At 41.5% G+C, this 24,880-nt stretch overlaps 1 protein-coding gene across 5 annotated transcripts in view; it reads left to right on the top strand.

Annotated features, from left to right (window-relative positions):
* The window catches only part of LOC135548549 (cell adhesion molecule DSCAM-like), a 142,450-nt gene extending 118,637 nt beyond the window's left edge, over nucleotides 1–23,813 (top strand). For 2 of the 5 annotated variants that reach the window (XM_064978281.1, XM_064978279.1), the window contains 15 exons: nucleotides 6,355–6,510; nucleotides 7,000–7,133; nucleotides 7,420–7,573; nucleotides 10,071–10,188; nucleotides 10,524–10,687; nucleotides 11,759–11,857; nucleotides 12,028–12,216; nucleotides 12,364–12,654; nucleotides 13,959–14,135; nucleotides 14,270–14,300; nucleotides 14,489–14,604; nucleotides 14,873–15,022; nucleotides 17,507–17,704; nucleotides 17,944–18,246; nucleotides 20,203–23,813. In XM_064978281.1, coding sequence (XP_064834353.1) covers nucleotides 6,355–6,510; nucleotides 7,000–7,133; nucleotides 7,420–7,573; nucleotides 10,071–10,188; nucleotides 10,524–10,687; nucleotides 11,759–11,857; nucleotides 12,028–12,216; nucleotides 12,364–12,654; nucleotides 13,959–14,135; nucleotides 14,270–14,300; nucleotides 14,489–14,604; nucleotides 14,873–15,022; nucleotides 17,507–17,704; nucleotides 17,944–18,246; nucleotides 20,203–20,597 — 2,675 coding nt within the window. In that variant the 3' untranslated portion in view covers nucleotides 20,598–23,813. Of the gene's footprint in view, nucleotides 1–6,354; nucleotides 6,511–6,999; nucleotides 7,134–7,419; nucleotides 7,574–10,070; nucleotides 10,189–10,523; nucleotides 10,688–11,758; nucleotides 11,858–12,027; nucleotides 12,217–12,363; nucleotides 12,655–13,958; nucleotides 14,136–14,269; nucleotides 14,301–14,488; nucleotides 14,605–14,872; nucleotides 15,032–17,506; nucleotides 17,705–17,943; nucleotides 18,247–20,202 lie in introns of all 5 variants that reach the window. The other 3 variants (XM_064978280.1, XM_064978278.1, XM_064978282.1) reach the window with 2 other exon arrangements.
* The last annotated feature ends 1,067 nt before the right edge of the window (nucleotides 23,814–24,880 follow it).

Raw genomic sequence — 24,880 nt, 5'->3', positions numbered from 1 at the left:
ACCAGCAGACGGGGCTATAGGCCCTTTTTCTAAGTCGGTGGAACAACTTTGTTTTATTCATCCAACACTGCTGTCCTAAACATTTGACTCTATCCCGTCACTGCAGTAATCAAACTCAAAATAATGTTTCCTTTTATTATTTGCATTCAAGCACTCATCAATGGTGTATATTTATCACCCATTTCATGAGTCAGAATAGTGATTAAAACGATGATAAACCACAGCATATATTGTACTATACATTTCCAAATCACAGTATTCTGACTCGTAAACCTTTCACTCACTGTTAAATCCCAAAGAAGTGCTCTGAACAGCCCATAACACAACCATAAAGGATGGAGCTACAGAGACATAGATGAAGAGATTCCAGCTAGTGTAGAACACCTGAGCTGTTAATATGCTATGCCTGCATTAGGACAGTTTGGTGTTTGAATTAAAGAGAGCGAGGGGGAGGGAGAGAGGGAGGAGGAGGAACACCTGTACTAACAGGGAGGATGGCGCACTAGCAGACTGTGGCTCACATCCAGACTGCAGTAGAGGAGGGAAGAGAGAGAGAGGGAATGGAGAGAAGACAGTGGATAGAGAAAGGAGCGGGAGAGAAAGAGGGAAGTGAAAGAGAGAAAGAGGAGAGAGATGGAGAGACATCTATAATTCAACACTTAGAGAAGCTTTGTCAGAGTCAAGGAGAGGCGCACCAGAACAGACCTTGGATGGGCTTTTCAATCCCGTATTTGTGTCCATGGTTTGATTGAATAAGGTGTTATGTATGTTCACCGCTAAGACATCCTTGGCCACCTTATTTTATGTATGTGATATACTGTAGAAGTATATCACACAGAAAGTGATAAAGGCATGGAATGGCCTCCCCTCCTCCCTGAAAGCTTTAGGCAGCCTCCAAGCCTTCTCATCAAAGACAAAAACATGGGTTAAGTCCAATCAAAAGTGTTCACACTCATTTTAATCTAATAAACCACAGTGACTTTTTATTGCAATAGAAAACACTCTAGAACACACACATGTGTATTCAACAGGTGCAATAGCTGGGCTTTGTTCAATATTTTGTTTTTACTAGGTGTTTTATGTGTTTTACAACCCCAATATTATCAAGTTCAACAGCATGTGCAATTATTTTTATGTGTAATGTCTTGCCTTCTGTTTTGAATAATGTCTAATGTATGTATCAAATGTATTCATGTTTATTTGTTCACCTGCCAAGAGATTGCAGATGTATATTAGCTGTTAGCTCAAATCTGGTGCAATGCATCACTACTCACTCCTAAACCTTATGTTTTGTTATACTGTAATCATGTGTTATGTGAATAAAGGCATATCATATCATGACAGCTGTGATGGAAACAGGGAGTTTCGGTACAATTTTAAAAATGCCGACAGATCATTTGTTCGATTGACATGGGGGGGATCGTTTTGTGTCTGTAATATGTACTATGTGAGAAATTGCATTTTTTGGGCAAATATTGATATAACAACCATCGTATTAAAGTAAACTTGGAGTCATGGCATGGTGTGTGGTCCTCCCACTGCGACTCGGGGAAACCATGCAATTTATTGGAGCTGAAAATAAGCTGGAAAAAAGCTGGAAAAAAATATGATGAACTTCACAGGGTTGTGAAAGTGCAAGGTGGTCTTGATGCTCCTTGCCAATATATATCAAGCACAGGAGGTTGGTGGTTTATTGGGGAGGACGAGCTCATGGTAAAGGATGAAGCGGAATTAGAGGAATGGTACCAAATACATGTGTTTGATGCCATTCCATTTGCTCCTTTACAGACATTATTATGAGCCATCAACAGCCTCCACTGATTATCGAGGGTCTTATTCTGATGACATGATGATTGATGCTTGACTGCTGTTTGACAAATAATAATATCCATAATAATCTCATCATGTAGACTAGCATACCCGCACAGCTTACCCACACTGTATCGGCGAGTGTGGGTCAAGAATGGTCCCCCACCAAAAGGACATCCAGACAACTTGACACAACTGTTGAAAGCATTAGAGTCAACATGGGCCAGCATCCCTGTGGAATGCTTTCAACACCTTGTAGAGTCCATGCTCTGATGAATTGAGGCTGTTCCGAGGGAAAGAGGGGGGCGCAACTCAATGTTAGGAAGGTGTTCCTAATGTTTTGTACACTCAGTGTATATTTGCGTATTTTATATATACTGAACAAAAAATATAAATTCAACATCAAACAATTTCATTGATTTTCCTGAGTTACAGTTCATATGAGGAAATCAGTCAATTTAAAGAAATAAATTAGAACCTAATCTATGGATTTCACATGACTGGGAATACAGATATGCATCTGTTGGTCACAGATACAGTTAATATACACTTAGGTTGGTCAAGTCAGAAGTTAACATACACTTAGGTTGGAGTCATTAAAACTAGTTTTTCAACCACTCCACAAATTTCTTGTTAACAAACTATAGTTTTGGCAAGTCGATTAGGACGTTTACTTTGTGCGTGACACAAGTCATTTTTCCAACCATTGTTTAAAGATAGATTATTTCACTGTATTACAATTCCAGTGGGTCAGAAGTTTACATACACTAAGTTGACTATGCCAGCTTGGAAAATTCCAGAAAATGATGTCATGGCTTTAGAAACTTCGATGAGGCTATTAAGACATCATTTGAGTCAATTGAAGGCCTACCAAACTCAGTGCCTCTATGCTTGAAATCATGGGAAAATCAAAATAAATCAGCCAAGATCTCAGAAAAGAATTGTAAACCTCTACAACTCTGGTTCATCATTGGGAGCAATTTCCAAACGCCTGAAGGTACCACGTTCACCTGTACAAACAATAGTACGCAAGTATAAAAACCATGGCACCACGCAGCCATCATCCTGCTCAGGAAGGAGACGTGTTCTGTCTCCTAGAGATGAACGAACTTTGGTGCGAAAAGTGCAAATCAATCCCAGAACAACAGCAAAGGACCTTGTGAAGATGCTGGTGGAATCAGGAACAAAAGTATCTATATCCACAGTAAAACGAGTCCTATATCGACATAACCTGAAATGCCGCTCAGCAAGGAAGAAGCCACGGCTCCAAAACCACCGTAAAAAAGCCAGACTACAGTTTGCAACTGCACATGGGGACAAAGATCGTACTTTTTGGAGAAATGTCCTCTGTTCTGATGAAACAAAAATAGAACTGTTTGGGCATATTGACCATCATTATGTTTGGAGGATAAAGAGGGAGGCTTGCAAGCTGAAGAACACCACCCCAACCGTGGAGCACAGAGGTGGCAGCATCATGTTGTGAAGGTGATTTGCTGCAGGAGGGACTGGTGCACTTCACAAAATAGATGGCATCATGAGGCAAGAAATTTATGTGGATATATTGAAGCAACATCTCAAGACATCAATCAGGAAGTTAAAGTTTGGTTGCAAATGGGTCTTCCAAATGGACAATTACAACAAGCATACTTCCAAAGCTGTGGCAATATGGCTTAAGGACTTCAAAGTCAAAGTATTGGAGTGGCCATCACAAAGCCTTGACCTCAATCCCATAGAACATTTCTGGGCAGAACTGAAAAAGAGTGTGCGAGCAAGGAGCCCTACAAACCTGACTCAACTACACCAGCTCTGTCAGGAGGAATGGGCCAAAATTCACCCAACTTATTGTGGGAAGCTTGTGGAAGGCTACCCGAAGCATTTGACCCAAGTTAAAAAATTTAAAGGCAATGCTACCAAATACTAATTGAGTGTATGTAAACTTTTGACCCACTGGGAATGTGATGAAAAAAATAAAAGCTGAAATAATCATTCTCTCTACTATTATTCTGACATATCACATTCTTAAAATAATGTGGTGATCCTAACTGACCTAAGACAGGGCATTTGTACTAGTATTAAATGTCAGGAATTATGAAAAACTGAGTTTAAATGTATTTGGCTAAAGTGTATGTAAACATCCGACTTCAACTGTACCTTAACATTTTTTAGAGTGGCCTTTTATTGTCACCAGCAAAAGCAAAGAGAAATTGCTGACTTACAGGGATGTAAACAAATTTGTGCACAAAATTTGACAGGAATAAGCTTTTTGTGTGTATGGAATGTTTCTGGAATCTTTTATTTCAGCTCTGGAAACATGATCATGAGAACGGTGAGGAATCAGCTCAGAACTACACGGGAGGATCTTGTCAATGACCAAGAAAACAATTGGTAATACACTACGCTGTGAAGGACTGAAATCCTGCAGCGCCCGCAAGGTCCCCCTGCTCAAGAAAGCACATATACATGCCGTCTGAAGTTTGCCAATGAACATCTGAATGATTCAGAGGACAACTGGATGAAAGTTTTGTGGTCAGATGAGACCAAAATGGAGCCCTTTGGCATCAACTCAACTCGCCGTGTTTGGAGGAGGAATGCTGCCTATGACCCCAAGAACACCATCCCCATCGTCAAACATGGAGGTGAAAACATTATGCTTTGGGGGTGTTTTTCTGCTAAGGGGACAGGACAACTTCACCGCATCAAAGGGACGATGGATGGGGCCATGTACCGTCAAATCTTGGGTGAGAACCTCCTTCCCTCAGCCAGGGCATTGAAAATAGGTCGTGGATGGGAATTTCAGCATGACAATGACCCAAAACACACAGCCAAGGCAACAAAGGAGTGGCTCAAGAAGAAGCACATTAACCTCTAGCGTCGAGCAATCCCGTATCCGGGAGCGTAATCATAGCCTCAAGCTCGTTAGCATAACGCAATGTTAACTATTCATGAAAATCGCAAATTAAATAAAATAAATATATTGGCTCACAAGCTTAGCCTTTTGTTAACAACACTGTCATCTCAGATTTTCAAAATATGCTTTTCAACCATAGCTACACAAGCATTTGTGTAAGAGTATTGATAGCTAGCATAGCATTAAGCCTAGCATTCAGCAGGCAACATTTTCACAAAAACAAGAAAAGCATTCAAATAAAATAATTTACCTTTGAAGAACTTCGGATGTTTTCAATGAGGAGACTCTCAGTTAGATAGCAAATGTTCAGTTTTTCCAAAAAGATTATTTGTGTAGGAGAAATCGCTCCGTTTTGTTCATCATGTTTGGCTAAGAAAAAAAAACGAAACTTCAGTCATTACAACGCCAAACTGTTTTCCAAATTAACTCCATAATATCGACAGAAACATGGCAAACGTTGTTTAGAATCAATCCTCAAGGTGTTTTCCACATATCTATTCGATGATAAATCATTTCTGGCAGTTGCCTTTCTCCTATGAACCTAATGGAAAAGTGGACGCAGCTGGAGATTGCACAATAATTTTGACGGAGGACACCAAGCGGACACCTGGTAAATGTAGTCTCTTATGGTCAATTTTCCAATGATATGCCTACAAATAAGTCACAATGCTGCAGACACCTTGGGGAAACGACAGAAAGTGTAGGCTCATTCCTGGCGCATTCACAGCCATATAAGACATTGGAACACAGCGCATTCAAAATCTGGGCCATTTCCTGTATGAAATTTCATATTGGTTTCGCCTGTAGCATTAGTTCTGGGGCACTCACAGACAATATCTTTGCAGTTTTGGAAACGTTAGAGTGTTTTCTTTCCATAACTGTCAATTATATGCATAGTCGAGCATCATTTTGTGACAAAATATCTTGTTTAAAACGGGAACGTTCTTTTTATCCAAAAATTAAAAGAGTGCCCCCTATATCGAAGAAGTTAAGGTCCTGGAGTGGCCTAGCCAGTCTCCAGACCTTAATCCCATAGAACATCTGTGGAGGCAGTTGAAGGTTCAAGTTGCCAAACGTCAGCCTCGAAACCTTAATGACTTGGAGAAGAGCTGCAAAGAGGAGTGGGACAAAATCCCTCCTGAGATGTGTGCAAACTTGGTGGCCAACTACAAGAAACGTCTGACCTCTTTGATTGCCAACAAGGGTTTTGCCACCAAGTACTAAGTCATGTTTTGCAGAGGGGTCAAATACTTATTTCCCACATTAAAATGCAAATAAATGTATAACATTTTTGACATGCGTTTTTCTGGATTTTTTGTTGTTATTATTCTGTCTCTCACTGTTCAAATAAACCTACCATTAAAATTATAGACGGATCATTTATTTGTCAGTGGGCAAACATACAAAATCAGCAGGGGATCAAATACTTTTTTCCCTCACTGTAGTTAGTTAATTTGGCATTTGACAAGTGCTGTAACTCAAGTAAGTTAGTTAATTCTGCATTTGACAACTCTTGATATCCTTGTTTTTCTTCCTTCCTTCTTCCCTGTCTCTTTTCCTTGCTATGTACTTCTCTTTCTCTGCCTTCCATATTTTTCTAATTGCTCTCTATCCCCTTCTCTTCTTCTCTCTCTCAGAGCTGGGGGAGATCCGTAACGTGACCACCTCTAAGCCATCCCTGGAGCTGGATGGTCTGGAGAAGTACACTAACTACAGCATCCAGGTGCTGACCTTCACCCGGGCAGGGGATGGGGTGCGCAGTGAGCAGATCTTCACCCGCACCAAGGAGGACGGTACGCACACTAGTAGACCAGGACACCCCAGGCACTGATCTAGGATCAGCGTACCCTCCCTAAATTCTAACCTTAACAGTTAGGGGGAAGATGCAAAACTGTATCATACTAAATTGGGGTTAACCTAGAGGCCAGGGGTCAACTGGCAGGTAAACCGTGCCGAGATCCGCATATCCCCTCTTGCATTATGGAAGAGCATGTTGCCAAGTATAAATCATTTTGACAGGACTTCTGTTTGAATTTGGTGTGAAATTATAGAAATATGAGTTGATAATCGGTGCAGACAACTCACATTAGTAGGTGAAAAACTGCAGCTCCAGCATATTGCAGATCGCCATGTAGCATAAGAAGTTTTAAGGCACGATCACTGGAATGACAGATTTTGACACTGACAAAATTTAAATACAGAGTGGTTTCCTTAGATGTTGCTCAAAACAAGAATAAGGGTAATAATGTATATTTCCCTATTTCACGGTTTTCCCTCACCAGTCCCTGGTCCTCCGGCTGGCGTGAAGGCAGCGGCAGCGTCTAACTCAGTGGTGTTTGTGTCGTGGCTCCCTCCTCTCAAACTCAACGGCATCATCAGGAAATACACTGTCTTCTGCTCTAACCCACACCCCACGGTAAGGAGGGCACAGAGTACAGGGTCTCAGAGCATAGTGATGAAGGCAAGTTAGTGGTGGGCATACAATAAATTTGAGGCCTAACATAATTGTAGGAGAGGAAGGCACCAGGTTCAGGGGCTAGACTAGATATGGCATGAGAGGACTTATAAACCATCCCTCCAGCTCACTTTGTCATGGCTGTGTCATCAGTGTTCAGCTCTAAGGATTGATAGTTTGTTACAGACATTTGGAATAGGTCCTGTATCTCTCTGCTAACATCATGCCGGTCTCTCCCCTCCTACAGGTGAGCAGTGAGTTTGAAGCAGCTCCAGACATCTTCTTCTACCGTATCCCCAACCTGAGCAGGAACCGTCAGTACAGCATCTGGGTGGTGGCCGTCACCGCAGCCGGCCGCGGAAACGCCAGCGACATCATCACCATCAAGCCCCTGGCTGAGGGTAGGTGGAGCTAGGGCTGTTGCGGTGACTGTATTACCGCCACAGGCGGTCATGAGTCATGAAGGTAGTCACGGTAATTAGGCTACCAAACGTTCTAATTGCCTGGAACTATATTGTCCCTCTAATCACTCTGACATCAATGCAAATGTATTTGTGAATCTAATCAAAAACTTCCCATGAGCCTATGAGCTCATGTTGCACAACAGTTCTATAGGCTATGCAATTGCGGGAGAAAACAGAGTGATGGCCGCTAATAAAAAGACGAGGATCCCATCAGCTTTCTATAGGCTAGGTCTACTATATTTATTCCTCAACTGTCCGAATATTAAGCACATTGCTTATCTTTACAACAGGAGTACAGCCTACCTGGCAGGCATGAAAATAAACCACGGGGGAAAGCGTCATCCATTCGCTATTTAAGTGCATTTTTCCCAGCTGCCCGTTTCGATACAGGTGCATGATAATGGTCCATTCTAAATCAAAATCACACAGTCCGTGATGTGTCTATCTTCACTTGTAGCCTGTGAGAAAGACCTGATCACAAGATGGAGAGCCATGTGAGTGAGAGGCGCTTCACTCAGGGAGAAGGGCACAACGCAGCACTCTGAGTCGCAAAAGGCATGGATTTTGTTAGGCTGCATTATGGCCACAAAGGAGATCCCGCCGTGGAATTCGAGGCGTTATCAAGTGCTTGTCAACTTGTGAATGAGAGTCTATTGGAGTGTGTACAGCCTGCGCAAATAAACAAAGCAGAGCTCATGCCTTTCAAGCAACTTTTTTCAAATGATCATACACTACTGACGATGCGCTCCCCAAATTTTACCACGCTCACTGTTCATTAACTCTTGGAAGTGCTTGCACAAAGGATAGTAACATCTCATCCTGTGTTCTTGGAATCATCTTGCAGCCTTACAATGTATTAAAAATCAAAACATATAGCCCAACATTTTGTAGAACAACTAAAGTTACATTTATAACTCTAAATTAATCATATAAACTCATCAAAAAAAGAAACACACATTTTCTTATTCAAAGATGATTAGGAAAAATTCAAATAACTTCACAGATCTTCATTGTAAAGGGTTTAAACACTGCTTCCCACGCTTGTTCAACTAACCATAAACAATTAATGAACATGCACCAGTGGAACAGTCGTTAAGACACTAACAGCTTACAGACAGTAGGCAATTAAGGTCACAGTTATGAAAACTTAGGACACTAAAGAGGTCTTTCTACTGATTCTGAAAAACACCCAAAGAAAGATACCCAGGGTCCCTGCTCATATGCGTGAATGAGACGACGTTTCTTTTTTTGCTGAGTTTAGGAGTACCTATTTCTTTGTGAACTGCTCAACACAGAATAACAGCATGTGCGCACTCCCTCAAATCGTTTGGAGAAAATACCCTTTCTACTTTATTCAGCTCTGTTCAATTGTATTCTTCATACTATAAAATAATATAAAATAATACCATGGAATTATAAGCAAATCTTGTCTGCTACATTGACTAGTGTAGCACACAGCCATTTGACAAGGACAGATTACGCTATCATTTTCTTTTGAAATAGACTACATATCATGCTTCTTTAGACCTGTCTAAAATAAATCATGGCTTCATTGTGAAGGTGTAGGCTATATTACATGGATTTATTGGACTCTTTAAAATGTCTTGCTTGTAGGCTAGGTGTGAAAGCCAGGAGAAGCTAAATGTGTTTGTTAATTAACGGTCAATTATCGTGAGACCGACAGTTATTTGCTTGACAATCACCGGCTAACGAAATTTCGTGTTCGCCACAGCCCTATGTGGAGCTTATGGTTTCACTTTTCAGTATTCAGGAGTAGATGATAACAAAAGCTGTATCAGTCTCTGAATGATTTTAGAAGACACAAAAGATGATGTTTGAGTTTTTTTTTTTGTCAAAGCTATGATCAGAACATTTAAAGGGGCGTAACCCTGAGAAACACTCCCTATGAGGTAAATAAAGTGAGAAAAGAAAAGAGGAGACTATATTATCCATGCCTCCTAACTCAGGATGTGAATGCAGCATCAAACTGAATGCAAATAAGTCTGCTATTCCACCCTGTCAGCACTGTGCTTCTTTGTGAGAGCTGATAAGCCGAGGGTGAGCAGTGATAGCCAGTGTAGTGTTCTCATCCTGCTAGAGGCAGGGGTGATAAATGTAGTCCCCACTCTGGAGCTCCAGACCTGATGTGTTTTGGATATCCTTCTGCTGCACGACCAGCCTGGTTCCAAACAGATTACTTTACATCTGTCCAAGCACAGAGATGGGCTCTGCATGTGTAGAGGTGAATTCAATAAAGATGGATAAGGAACAAATATTGTATACTGCTTTTTCAGAGCTTCCCTTGACGGTATTTGAGATTGATTTCCACTTTGGGAGTATTCCATACATTTTGTTGTACCAAGCAAACTAAATCAAGTCAGCCCAAGTATTTAAAATTATTTTACTCAGTTGTGGTGTGTTTGTGTGTGTGCAGCTCCTGCTCAGATTCTGACGTTCAACGGCACCGTGACCACACCCTGGATGAGGGACATCGTGTTGCCCTGTAAGGCGGTGGGCGACCCAGCCCCCACGGTCAAGTGGCTCAAGGAGACGTGAGTACAGGAAAGTCTGACCCACAGCTGGGGAAACACATCATGCTGCATGTAGTTCAGACAGTAGCACTTAGTACAGGCTGTGTTTTGAGTAACTTTTAATGCTTTCCACTTGAACTAAATACCAGTGAAAAAACAGTGGCTCTTTGTTTTTACTGTATCCTTTCACACTCATCAGCAGAATGTTAAAAAAATCATAGTTGTTTACATGTACAGCATGTTCCTACGCACAAAAAAGTAGGGGTACCATTATCCAAGACTTTTAAATGATTTTCGCTGCTGCGTATCTCACCGTAGTTCATTGTCTAACTGTCTCTCGTACATTTGTGATTCAGCAACGGAAGCCCCGCCCCTGCTGTGATCGACAGTAGACGCATCATCCAGGGCAATGGCAGCCTAGCCATCCGCACAGTGAAAGCTGAGGATTCTGGGAACTACACCTGTGTGGCTAGCAACAGTTTTGGGCCGGATAAAATCATCCTCAACCTGCAGGTTCAAGGTAACCAGAAGGAGTCTGTGGTGGAACAGTACAGTATACCACTCAATTCAAATCAATTCTCCATTGTATTGATGGTCATAAAAACAGAAATGTGTTCATGGTATGTAGTGAAGTGCATTCGCAAAGTATTCAGACCCCTTGACTTTTTCCACATTTTGTTACATTACAGCCGTATTCTAAAAATGATTAAATATTTTTTTCACCTTCATAAATCTACACACAATACCCCATAATGACAAAGAAAAAACAGTTTTACATTTTCTTTTTGCAAGTTTACATAAGTATTCAAACCCTTTACTCAGTACTTTGTTAAAGCATCTTTGGTAGCGATTACAACCTCGAGTCTTCTTGGGTATGATGCTACATTACAAGCTACAATACACACCTGTATGTTGGAAGTTTCTCCCATTCTTATCTGCAGATCCTCTCAAGATCTATCAGGTTGGATCGGGAGCATCTCTGCACAGCTACTTTCAAGCCTCTCCAGATATGTTAGATCTGGTTCAAGTCTGGGCTCTGGCTGGGCCACTCAAGGACATACAGAGATTTTGGCAGAAATGTTTTGGTACCCTTCCCCAGATCCATGCCTTGACACAATCTTGTCTCGGATCTCTATGTACAATTCCTTTGACCTCATGGCTTGGTTTTTGCACTGACATGACATGTTGACATGCACTGTCAACTGTGGGACCTTATATAAACAGGAGTGTGCCTTTCCAAATCATGGACAATCAATTGAAGAAACATCTCAAGGATGATCAATGGAAACACGATGCACCTGAGCTCAATTTTAAGTTTTCATAGCAAAGGGTCTGAATAATTATGTAAATCAGGTATTTCTGTTTCTTATTTGTAATACATTTGCAAAATATTCTAAAAACATGTTTGTGCTTTGTCATGATGGGTTATTTTGTGTTGATTGAGGAAGGAAAAAAATGTATTTAATCCATTTTAGGATATTGGCTGTAATGTAACAAAACGTGGAATAATGTAAGGGGTCTGAATACTTTCCAAATGCACTGTATGCCCCTTGAGGTAGGACCTAATTAAAATCCATGTTTTTACTTCTAGTTCCTCCAGACCAGCCTCGTCTTACCGTTACCAAGACGACCACCACATCTATCACTCTGTCCTGGATACCAGGAGACAACGGAGGCAGCTCCATCAGAGGTCAGACTCCAACACAGCAAGCAGCAACACTAACTATTATAGGAGATTTTATTGTTTTACCTTGGAAAACAAGTTACTGACTTCATTAAGTAGTGTCCCCTATGAGCAACACCAGGATGGTTGTTTAGCAGACAACAGTGCATCAGCCTAACCTCTCTCTCTCACATCAGGCTACATCCTGCAATACTCAGAGGACAACAGTGAGCAGTGGGGCAACTTTGCCATCAGCCCTAGTGAGCGTTCCTATCGCCTGGAGAACCTGAAGTGTGGCACCTGGTACAAATTTACACTGACGGCACAGAATGCTGTGGGGCCAGGGCGAATCAGTGAGATCATCGAAGCTAAGACTCATGGGAAAGGTAGAGAGATGGTGACATCCTTTTACGTATGTTATGAAATAGTGACTCCATTGCTTTGACACAATTAATACAAAACTGATACTTGTGAATGGACCGCTCATTAAAGTGTGTGTGTGGTCTGACTCCTCTCTCCTCTCTGCCCAACAGAACCCCAGTACTCTAAAGAACAGGAGCTCTTCACCAGTATCAATGCCACGCGTGTCAAGCTCAACCTGATTGGCTGGAACAACGGCGGCTGTCCAATCACATCCTTCACGTTGGAGTACCGTTCGGTGGTGTCTCCCACATGGACCACGGCCCAGCGTACCTCTCTGATCAAGAGCTACATTCTGTATGACCTGGCCGAGGCCACCTGGTACGAACTGCAGATGAAGGTGTTCAACAGCGCCGGCTCAGCAGAGAAGAGGGTCAAGTTCGCCACACTCAGCTACGACGGCAGTGAGTGTACTTGTCTCTTCACTGATGCTATACATAATGCAGCAAGTTATAAGTTGCAAGATATACACGCTTAGATTGACTTATTCAGGATAACTGAATGAAAATTGAAGAACTGTATTTTAAAAGGCATTTACCTTCCCATCCCTTGAAAATTGTCACAACTGATCGAGTCTCCATCCAAGATGTTAATTTACGGCGTAGGTACTATACCTGCCTTAGAGCAGAAGTAAATTAATTCATATTTTGCTATTTACTGGTGCTGCCATTAAAGAAGCTGTCTCATGCAAGTCTCATGCAACTGATGAATGGGGCAGTAAAGTACCTCCAATAGATTTTCTGCTGACTCCAGTGGCTATGGTGGTTGTTGTGTCTGCTGCTGCTGTTTATGACACCTCCATCACTGCCCTATCGAGCGCTCTGCGCTGCATGAATTAAATAATTATGTGATCTACCGACTGCAGAGGGGCTAGAGGGGGACAATAGATGAGCAATCACCTGCCAGTGCCAACACCCCCCAGTCCCATAGCGATTCAATGGCCTTACCCAACCCTAAACCTTACTCCCTCACTCACTCACTCACTCACTCACTCACTCACTCACTCACGCACGCACACACACACACACACACACAAACTCACACAGACACACACACTGACACTCACACACAGCCCCCATCCATCCACCCCCCAGCCATCCACGAAGGGAAAAGAAGCTGACTATTCAGCGAATAAGGAAGAGTTCACCTCTTTTAAGTCGTGCTTCAGTTAACTGGGCATTATTGGAAATTCGGCAGAAGGTCAGGTGCTGATTGCAGGCAACACAGTGCTACAACAGCTTGTTGGAGCAGATTGAGTGGGATTGCTGGGAAAGACATTTCGATTGGGATATAAAACCGCAGACGCCCTGTTACCTTTTGCCAGGCGCTTGCTGCATGTTTTAAACATTAACACAAAGGTCATTTAGTATTCATCGACAGATCTTGTATAGACGTTAATTGACAGTGAGTGTACGAAATGATAGGAACACCTTCCTAATATTGAGTTGTCGTGCGGTAGCAGAGAGAACAGTTTATGACTTGGCTGACTGGAGTCTTTGACTACCAGTCAATCTATGTCATGGAAATGTTTTGTTCACTGTGTGTATATTTGTATTTGGCTGGTGTTTTGCAGTCATTGTCTTCTCTACCAGGTCTGATTTGCACACTTGACAATCCTGTAGTTAAGTACAAGAAACTTACGTGGTCTTGTCATAACAAATATCACAACAGTTTGTCAGCTAATTACATTTCTATGACCTGTCCCCAGGTACCATCGCTCCCCTGGTGAAGGCCCCGACGGTGAGTGCAGGCAGTACGTCCAGTAACGAGGGTCTGAAAATGGTGACCATCATCTCATGTGTTCTGGTGGGCATCGTGCTGGTCTTCGTCCTGCTACTTGTCCTCAGGAGGCGGAGGCGGGAACAGAGACTGAAGAGGCTTAGAGGTGAGAGGTCACAGCAGCAACATGATTGGTTAGATTTCAGTAAAAGATTTCTGTAACTATTGTCAAACTATTTTCAAGTATACTAAGAGAATCATCTGTATGTAATGTGATTTTTGTTCTTGCTTGCTCTGTAGATGCTAAAAGTTTAGCCGAGATGCTGATGAGGTAAGCATGAGCAGTTTGACACATAACTTAATAGATAGTTAATATTGTTTAATGCATTACTGGAAGAAGAAAACATGAAATACTGTTTCTATGGAATCATATCAGAATCACTATTATATGAATATCTTATGCAGTGTGTAATGAGATCTGCATTGACCTGTGTATGGCTTCCTGTGTTCCCCATGCAGTAAAAACACGCGACCTGCAGACACCATCAACAAGCAGCAGCAGACCATGAGAATGCACATCGACATCCCCCGAGCCCAGCTGCTCATAGAGGAGAGAGACACCATGGAGACAGTCGGTGAGTGGACACTGATACATTATGCTGCTTTCATGTGTTCTCTGAATTATCGGCAAATTGTGACTTAAACTTACAGAACGCTCCCAGACACACCATAACTCATAATGAGCTTCCAATTAGGAAATACGAGTGGGAAATTTGTGTAACATTGGATAACAATGTGTGAATATTACATATTTGTGGCCTTCTAAGTGTTAGTAGTGCCTACTGTGGTTATTGTCATCGTACTGTAGGGACCACGTTTGTGAAAGCTCTCTTTCTCTTTCAGATGACAGGTCCACAGTGCTACTGACTGACAATGACTTTGGGGAGACCCAGAAACAGAAGTCGTCTACGGTTACCCACACTGTCCACTACCAGTCCCTGTCACAGGCCACCGGACCGCTAGTGGATGTATCTGACGCTCGGCCAGGAACCAGTAAGTCCAGTACGAACATCCTCTTTACATTACTGGAGGTAAAACTAGAATGAATAAGTGGTATCAGGATTGCATTCATATTGCTGAAACTGATACAAATAGAGTGTATTCTAGACAACCAGACTGACTCCAGTCCTCAGAGAGTCATCAGTAGCATTATGATCAGTGTCACTACCATCTCCACTGATGTTATTCACACAGATTAACAATTCCTTTCGGCACAATGTACAGTGCCTTCAGAAAGTATTCATACCCCTTGAGTTATTCCATATTTTGTTGTGAATTCAAAATGGATTAAATACATATATTTTCTCACCCATTTACTCACAGTACCTCATAATGACAAAGTGAAAACATGTTTTTAGAAACTGTAGCAAATGTATTGAAAATGAAATACAGAAATATCTAATTTATATAAGCGATTTCAGCTGTGAGTCTTTCTGGGTAAGTCTCTAAGAGCTTTCCACACCTGGATTGTACAACATTTGCCCATTATTCTTTTCAAAATTCTTTAAGCTCTGTCATATTGGTTGTTGATCATTGCTAAGACAACCATTTTCACATCTTGCCATACATTTTCAAGTATATTTAAGTCAAAACTGTAACTCGGCCACTCAGCCACTCAGGAACATTCACTGCCTTATTAGTAAGCAACTCCAGTGTAGATTTTGGCCTTGTGTTTTAGGTTATTGTCCTGCTGAAGGAAAATTAATCTCCCAGTGTCTGGGGGAAAGCAGACTGAACCAGGTTTTCCTCTAGGATTTTGCCTGTACTTCATGACTTGCCTGTGCTGAACTCCCCAGTCCTTAATGATTACAAGCATACCCATAACATGATGCAGCCACCACTCTGCTTGAAAATATGGAGAGTGAAACTCAGTAATGTGTTGTAATGGATTTTCCCCAAACTGAACACTTTGTATGTAGGACATAACGTTTTTTCCCCCACATTTCTTTATAGTATTACGTTTGTTCCTTGTTGCAAACAGGATGCATGTTTTGGAATATTTTTATTCTATACAGGCTTCCTTATTTTCACTCTATCAATTTGGTTAGTATTGTGGAGTAACTACAATGTTGTTGATCCATCCTCAGTTTTCTCCTATCACAGTGTAACGGCGTTCGTCTGTTGAAGGAGAAGCGGACCAAAATGCAGCGTGGTGGTTACTCATGTTCTTTAATGAAAATGAACTAGACATGAAATAACTTAAATATACAAAACAACAAACGGAACATGAAAACCTATACAGCCTATCTGGTGACAACAAACACAGAGACAGGAACAATCACCCACGAAATATTCAAAGAATATGGCTGCCTAAATATGGTTCCCAATCAGAGACAACGATAATCACCTGACTCTGATTGAGAACCGCCTCAGGCAGCCATAGACTATGCTATACACCCCCAAGACAAAACACACCACAAAAAACCCATGTCACAACCTGCCCTGACCAAATAAATGCAGACAAACACAATATACTTCGACCAGGGCGTGACACACAAACATTAATTAAACTCTGTAACTGTTTTAAAATCACTATTGGCATCATGTTGAAATCCCTGAGTGGTTTCCTTCCTCTTCGGCAACTGATTTAGGAAGGATGCATGCATCTTTGTAGTGACTGGGTGTATTGATACACGATCCAAAGTGTAATTAATAACTTCACCATGCTCAATGGGATATTCAATGTCTACTTTTTTTTTACACATCTACCAATAGGTGCCCTTCTTTGCCAAGCGTTGGAAAACCTCCCTGGTCTTTGTGGTTGAATCTGTGTTTGGAATTCACTGCTTGATTGAGGGACCTTACAGATAATTGTATGTGTGGGTACAGAGATGAGGTTGTAATTCAAAAATCATGTTAAACGCTATTATTGCAAACAGAGTGAGTCAGTGCAACTTATTATGATAATTATTTTTGTTATTTAACCTTTATTTGACTAGGCAAGTCAGTTAAGAACAAATTCTTATATACAATGATGGCCTACCCCAGCCAAACCCAGACGAACCTGGGCCAATTTTGCGCCGCCCTATGGGACTCCCAATCACAGCCAGATGTGATACATCCTGGATTCGAACCAGGGACTCTAGTGACGCCTCTTGCACTGAGATGCTGTATGTGTATGGCATCCAACCAAAAAATGAGCCTATTTGCAAAGGACTGCAGTCAACCCAATCAAACATTCTCTTTGACCATTTCTCACTGCTATTGTAAGCTCTATGTATTTGTGTGAAAACAAGAAGTCCCGAGACGAACTCCATGTGCAGAGATATTGTGATGGTGGGTGTTTTCTCTTTGTTGGTTTATGTCAGGATCGAGTGTCCAGCCTCATTGCTATAGCCAGCTAGAAACTTTAAAACTCCTTTAAAAACAGTCAGCTTAAAAAACAGAGCATTGCGTTACTCGAGATGAGCCCTTGCTAAGTGACATAACACCCTGGTGTGTGACTGTGATGTAACATCCTGTGTCCTTCCTCCTCAGACCCCACAGCCCGCCGCACAGCCAAAGCAGGCCCTGCCGCACGCAACCGCTATGCTAGCCAGTGGACCCTGAACCGACCACACCCGCCAGTCTCGGCCCACACCCTGAGCACTGACTGGAGGCTGCCCACGCCACGGGTGGCCGGATCTGTGGATAAGGAGAGTGACAGCTACAGTGTCAGCCCATCTCAGGACACAGGTAACAACGCACCTGAAGATGAGAAAAGTCTGTAACAACAGCTGTAACAGTCCCCATATAAGAATGTCTGCAACATAACCCTTAACCATGTCTATAACAAACCTTTCACCTCTGTATTAACAACAGATAGGCCTACTATAAAACTTGTAACAATGCCAACACTTATTAACAAATATAATGCTAGCATTAGCCCCTAACTGCTTTACTAGCACGACCTCTAACCCTAACCCCTGGTGTAGACCGAGCGCGGAGCAGCATGGTGTCCACAGAGAGCGCGTCATCCACCTATGAGGAGCTGGCGCGGGCCTACGAGCATGCCAAAATGGAGGAGCAGCTGCGCCACGCCAAGTTCACCATCACAGAATGCTTCATCTCGGACACGTCGTCGGAGCAGATGACGGCAGGCACCAATGACTACACAGACAGCCTGACCTCCAGCACGCCCTCCGAGTCAGGCATCTGCAGGTTCACCGCCTCCCCGCCCAAGCCTCAGGATGTCAGCCGAGTCATGAACATGGCCGTGCCCAAGGCTCACAGACCGGGTGAGGCCGCGTAGACACATAGCTAGCTCTGCTATAGCTAACACTTGAGTCCTGAGCTCTGTTGCTAACCTGTTGCTAACCTTCGCTAACCTTCATCAGGCCTGTAATGCTATGGGTTTGTAAATATTTACTGCTGAAGATAATGATGTAGTAATGCCACTTGATGATGTAGTAATGCCACTACTACTGGATGCAACAAATGTGGAGTTTTGCAGACAGTCCTTTGCATAAATTACAGGGACATGTATTAATTAATTAAGCTTATTCTATTGACGATAGTGCAACAACATTACATTGCAGGAAGACCAATCTATAACATTGAACCACTTAAGTCTGTGATCTGCTATGAGGTCACTTTATCTTATATATTCAGTCTATTTTTTATTAAAGTCATCGTCTCTATTCATTCTATTTTTGGCTCATTGTAAGAGTATATTTTATTAAACTCAGACTTTGTAGACTTTACTCAGATAACTGTGTAATAAACTGCACTAGTGCCTTAAATCTATAACATTACTTATTTAGGTTATAGAAAAGCCACAGTCTCCTTCATCCATTACCCCAATGTGTATAATGAGATATGGGGGGGGGGGCTTTAAACCACATTGTAAATGTTGTCATTAATTTAATGTTGATCAAGGCCATGAGGACAGATTGCAGCATGGCGGTATGAGAATAATTCATCACTGAAGTATTCGTTGGCATATAACCTCAATAACCAGGCTAAGTTTGTATACATAAATTTTCTTAAGGCTAGGTGTCCCGCTAGCGGGACAACTTCCGGTGAAACTGGATGGCGCGCAATTCAAATAAATAATCATAAACATTATGGATATTAAACATTTATGTACATACAGGTGTCGTATATCGGTTAAAAGCTTAAATTCTTGTCTAACTGATTTACAGCGAAAGCATGCCATGCGATTGTTTGAGGACAGCGCCCCACATCAAAATATTTTTCCACCGGCACAGGTTTTATAAATTCACAAATAGCGATTAAATATTCACTTACTTTTGAAAATCTTCCTATGATTTGTCATCCAAAGGGTCCCAGCTACAACATGTAGTGTCATTTTATTAGATAAAATCCTTCTTTATATCCCAAAAAGTCTGTTTAGTTGGCCCCATCGATTTGAGTAATCCACTCATTCAACATGCAGAGAAAGGAATCCAAAAAGCTACCTCTAAACTTTGTTAAAACAAGTCAAAATACATTTCTATTTAATCCTCAGATTAAAATGTAAAATGTAATTAAACTATAATATTTAATAGGTAAAGAAGTATGTTCAATAGGAAAACGGTATTAGCAGGTGAGTGTCCTCTTTGTCGCGGGCGCATACACACATTTCCAAGTCTGTGTCCGTGGACTAAAACTCATTATTCTTCCTCATTTTGGAAGAAACAAGCCTGAAACATAGAAAAAAGACTACTGACACCCAGTGGAAGCCATAGGAATAGCATACTGGGAGCTAGATTTAATTATTTACCTATATGTTCCATTGGAAGAGCATTGGATTTTCTCCTACCATATCTATTGTGTTATAGTCTTCTACATTATTTTAACATTTCTACAAACTTCAGAGTGTTTTCTTTCCAATGATACCAATTATATGCATATCGTGGCTTCAGGGCCTGAGCAACAGGCAGTTTATTTTTGGCACGTCAGTCAGGCGGAAATGGAGAAAAGTAGACCCTAGCCTGAAGAAGATTTATGTAAATTGCTTTCACATACTGTATGAGCTAGCTTTGTTGGTTGGAGTGGCAGATGTGATGAACTTGTATCTGAGGGGGTAAAGACATTTCTATTTCCACCCAACCCTTCCCCCAGGGGCAGTCATTTCTCTAATGAAGTATTTTGAACTGAGATTTTTCCATAATTTGGCCATGTTATGTTTAATTCAATGGTGTTGTTTTCCAAAAGCTAACTGCAATCTCTCTCTCTGCTTTGTCCTGTAGGGGGCGAGCTTGTGCACCTGCCTCCTTACCTGCGCATGGACTTCCTGCTGAACCGGGGCATGTCGTGCACGGGTACTGGAGGGAGGGGTGGTGCCGGGGGCGAGGGGGCCATGGGTCAGGCCTGTCTGGAACCCCAGAAGAGTCGCTCCCTGAAGCGGCCGTCGCGTATGGCGCCCCCTACACCCACAGAGGCCCCCCAGGCCACCAGCAGGGCCAGCAGCAGGGACCCAGTGCCCCAATGGCAGCCCGGCTCAGCCGCCACCCTGCCCCACAGGGAGGGCTCAGAGCTGGCCCAGGCCGCCAAGCTTAGCACCTCCCAGGAGTCCCTACTGGACTCACGAGGACATCTCAAACAGACCAACAACCCCTACGCAAAGTCCTATACGCTAGTATAACACCAGAGGCATGGGGCTGGACTAAAACTCACACTAACACTGGACTTATTACACTTACAAGTGCAGTAAACTGACTCTCACCACACAGTCCTGTATATAACGTCCCCTTTCTTCTTAAACGAGGGATAACTTTTACTAATCTCCTTTTATTTATTTTGGAGCTTTCTTTGTTTTTTAAACTTGTGAGAAATTTCACTCATCTGAAATGACACGCAGAGCTTGACAAAATATTTACTTTATGCGGGAACATCATTTATTATTGATTATTATTTTTAATCAATAATTATTAATCACGGATTATTTGTTGTTAGTTGTCAACTTTTAATGATTATTAATTATTAATTACAAATGATCAATTATTACCATTACTACACTGTTTTAATAAGAACCTGGACAACTTTTTTCCGGAGTGTGAGATGATAATTTGGAGCCCATCATTTTTTTTCTATGGAAAATTCCTTTTAAACACTGAATGAAACTTGGGAAAATCTGAAATCTGAGAATGAAAGCAATTGACAGCAGTCCAACTTGTCAGCTGCTCTCAAATTGTTACTTTTTGAAGAAAAAATAAATCTATTTCCTATGGATGCATGGGGACTGACCAATTAAAGACTATTATAAGGATTATGATCACTACTGGACAGCCCAGTTGAGCATTTTGTCACACTATGAAATGATCCAATGTGAAGATTTATTATTCTTATTACTATAAATATATATATAAAAAGAGATCACTTTTATTTGTGGATATTACAGGGAAGAATTGATTTGGTTAATGAAGTCCTTAGTCATGTTTGCACATATCTCGTTTTGATTAGGAAATGGAGTCACTATTGATATTTCTCTGTATTCCATTCTCTGATGGTGCAATATGAAAAAAGATTATGAAAATTATATGGATACTATTTGCTCTATACTGTACTATAATGAAAATAATGACTATGTTGTGAGTATACTTACAGGGCGGGACAAACTCCAGCTATGTATCAGGTGTAGTTTACCACTGCTAATTTGCCAGGGTGGTAGATGAAGTTAGCTAGAACAGGGAGGGTTAGAGATTTAACGGTTTGCACTTCATGACACCCAAAAAGTGTGTCCAGTCAGAGCCCCTATTCTCAGTGCACTAGGTAGAGTCTTCAAGACTCTCACTCTCCTCTTCAGTAGATTTACTGTTGCTGCATTGCAGTGATGCTCCTCTACAGGGAAAAAACAATGAGACAATCCAACAGAATCCCCCTTTCAAACCAAACCTAAAGTCTATGGGAAATATCTATCTAACGTGTGGATATAACAAAACTGTCTTGTTGTTGTCTACCCTGGCCCATTTCTTTCTTTCTTTGAGTCCTGGAGGGAGAGTTTGATAAGAATGCTGTGAGGTTATTAATGTCCGTTTTTATTATTAGTTTTAATTCATTGTCTTCATATTCCTTTTAACAAGATGTTGCTTTTTATTTTTAACATGGTGTTCACCATGGTGGCACTGAAATAAAGAGAAATTAACACACCGTTCAAATTTGATTAATAAAAAGGCTGTTCCCAAAATGATCCTGCAAATTTGGACATGAATGACTGGCGATGGGTCTTTTTAGAGGCACTGATAGAGGAGGAAGGTTTCCCTGTGTGGGTCACACAGTGAGTGAGTGAGTGAGTGAGTGAGTGAGTGAGTGAGTGAGTGAGTGAGTGAGTGAGTGAGTGAGTGAGTGAGTGAGTGCGTGAGTGCGTGAGTGGGTGGGGTGGTAGTGGTGGATTTTTGGATAACTCATCTTAAAGGGCAACTGAACATAAAAAGCAACTTCTCTGGTTGAAAAAGGCCTATGTCAGAAACATTTATTCCAGTGCCAAAATTGACAAAAAAGTTTAAGTAGAATAACTTTACTTATAATGTCAGTATATTCCAAAACAGAGTTTTGTGAGATTTGTGTAACTGAGGTCGTCATGACTTACATGAGGGTTGGGTTTGGATTACAATCATGCCCATGAAATGGGATTGTATCGCCAAGGGAGAATTGTTATGCACTGAGAAATTAATGCGGTGATTGCGCTCTATCCAATCATAGCAGCGAACCTCCAGACAGCGAGACAGACCTGCCTATTAAGCAACTCCCCAGACTCTGACTCATTTACATAAAACAACTTGTTGCCAATGTTATGTTGAAAGAACATTTGGCCCCTAAGCCCTTTATGGAGTGAACAACTTGCTAATGTGTTTGATAGTGATCACTCAAGTCTGCCACTGTTTTGGTCAAAATGAGAATTGAGACAACTGCCTCTTGTCAATATTCCAAAATTCCAAACCCTTTCTAGAGTGTCTCGTGTCCCGCTGCGACCTGTTTTGTAAGATGATTCGCTATGAAACGCTGTCAGACAGACACACTCTCTGGTAATAAAGTCGTTTTTCATGCACATGTTATAACTTGAGAAATACTGCACTAAACACCTTAGCTAAATGTAAAATTGTGCGACTAAGACCTCGGCAAAAATGTGAAAATGACAGATTTCTTGATTTATCTCTATGTTGTTGCTATTGTGCCTTAAGAGGGACAAATAACAGTAACTGCCAGGGTACGATAAATCAAACATAACACACCCACATCTAACCACACCACCAAGACTCAAATCTCATTTATCTTTTTTTAAATATATAATTATTTTCTTTTTTTCTCCACACCAGATACAAACATACACTTACAAACAACAAATTACAGACGCACACAAACAACGACTATCTCATCTGCCCAGGTCCGCATGCTCACCCCCCCCCCATCCCTAGTTCCAGCATTATTGTTTGCCACATGTCCTTAAATTGTACCAATTTGTTTTTCTGTTACCCATGCTATTTCAATAATTAATCATAGATTTTTCCATGGTGTTGATGATGGCAGATTAATTGATTTCCAAGTTTTTCAGTATATGTTTTTTAAAGTTGAGTGATGGAAGAGAATCATCCAGCCCATTGGGTATCTCTCACTGCACCCCCATATGACACGTCTTGAAATATGCAGACAGATGGATTAAAAGTTAGTTTACATTCTAATACTTCTGACAGCCAACTGTCTTGCTCCGCCCATAACCTTTGGACTTTATAGCGTTCCCAGAAAGCATGAATGATTGAGTCATTGTTGGTTTTACGCTTAAGACATGACTCTGCCATTGTGCCGTGGAATTTGTGAATTTTGTCTCTTGTATAATAAATTGTAAACATTAGTTTATACTGGATTAAGCGTACATTTTTGGGTAAGTGTAATTTCATTAGTTATGCTCCAACATTCCCTCCATCTTGTGACAACATCATTTACAGTCATTGATGATCATCACATTCATTACAGCACTCATGAGTCTCACAATACTAAAATTCTCCAAATGAAAATATTGTTTGTACCAATGACCTTGAAAGTTTTTTCAGTGCTAAAGATATTAACCAGCGCTCATTAATAACTTGTACACAACTCTTTGCCTGCAGGTGGCAGTGTTGCAAAGTTAAGCTGTCTATTTTCATTGAATAACACACTTCATCAATGTATCATCTCTAGGTAGCCTCAAAACATATCAGATAAATTTCACACTTACCGTCTCATATTTCTAGTAAATTTGGTAATGGTTGCCATCCTGCATGCTTCAATATGCAGTGAAGAATGTGAGACGGTATATTCATATTGACAGATCCAATGTGTGGTGTTCTTCAAGACTATTAGGAGAAGGTTTAGTTATGGGGGGAAAATGTGACCTGGCAGGAACAATAGCCAGGATGGATCAAACCAATCAATCCTTATGTTCTTGCTGCAAAGAAGTATGTGTACAAAACAGTGAGAATTAGCCTACATTCAACTATCATGGCACTGCTTCGGATGTGTTCTGTGTAAAGACAAACCTAAACAAAAACAAACTCAGTTGCTGCTGGAATGCAAAGGCCACATTTCAGGGCCTAACAATTAAGTCCCTTCAAACACAAACTCTGTAATATGCCACTAGCTAGCACAACTTGGCATTTTAACCCATTAGGTGCTGAAAACAGCTCCATTTCAATCCCCCAGTGAGTGGGTGTGGTGTTAGGCTAGTAGCTGTGACTTTGAGTAAGAGGCTCGTACTAAATTGGTCTATTGATTGGGAGCCTTCCAGACTGTCACTCTGGAGATTCAGCCTGAGCTCCCCAACCGACGCCTCGTCCTGAAAATTGCTTCCACTGTCCTATATCACAGACTGGGGGGCTAATGGGAAGGAGTATTACTCAGCATGACAACTTTATTCGCCATCCTCTTCTGAAGTACACAACTAATTAAATGCAG

Source organism: Oncorhynchus masou, chromosome 11 (genome assembly GCF_036934945.1).
Source record: "Oncorhynchus masou masou isolate Uvic2021 chromosome 11, UVic_Omas_1.1, whole genome shotgun sequence".
Classification (NCBI taxonomy): Eukaryota; Metazoa; Chordata; class Actinopteri; order Salmoniformes; family Salmonidae; genus Oncorhynchus; species Oncorhynchus masou.
The sequence above is the reverse complement of the archived record's forward strand: the minus strand, read 5'-3'. Positions and strand labels throughout refer to the sequence as shown.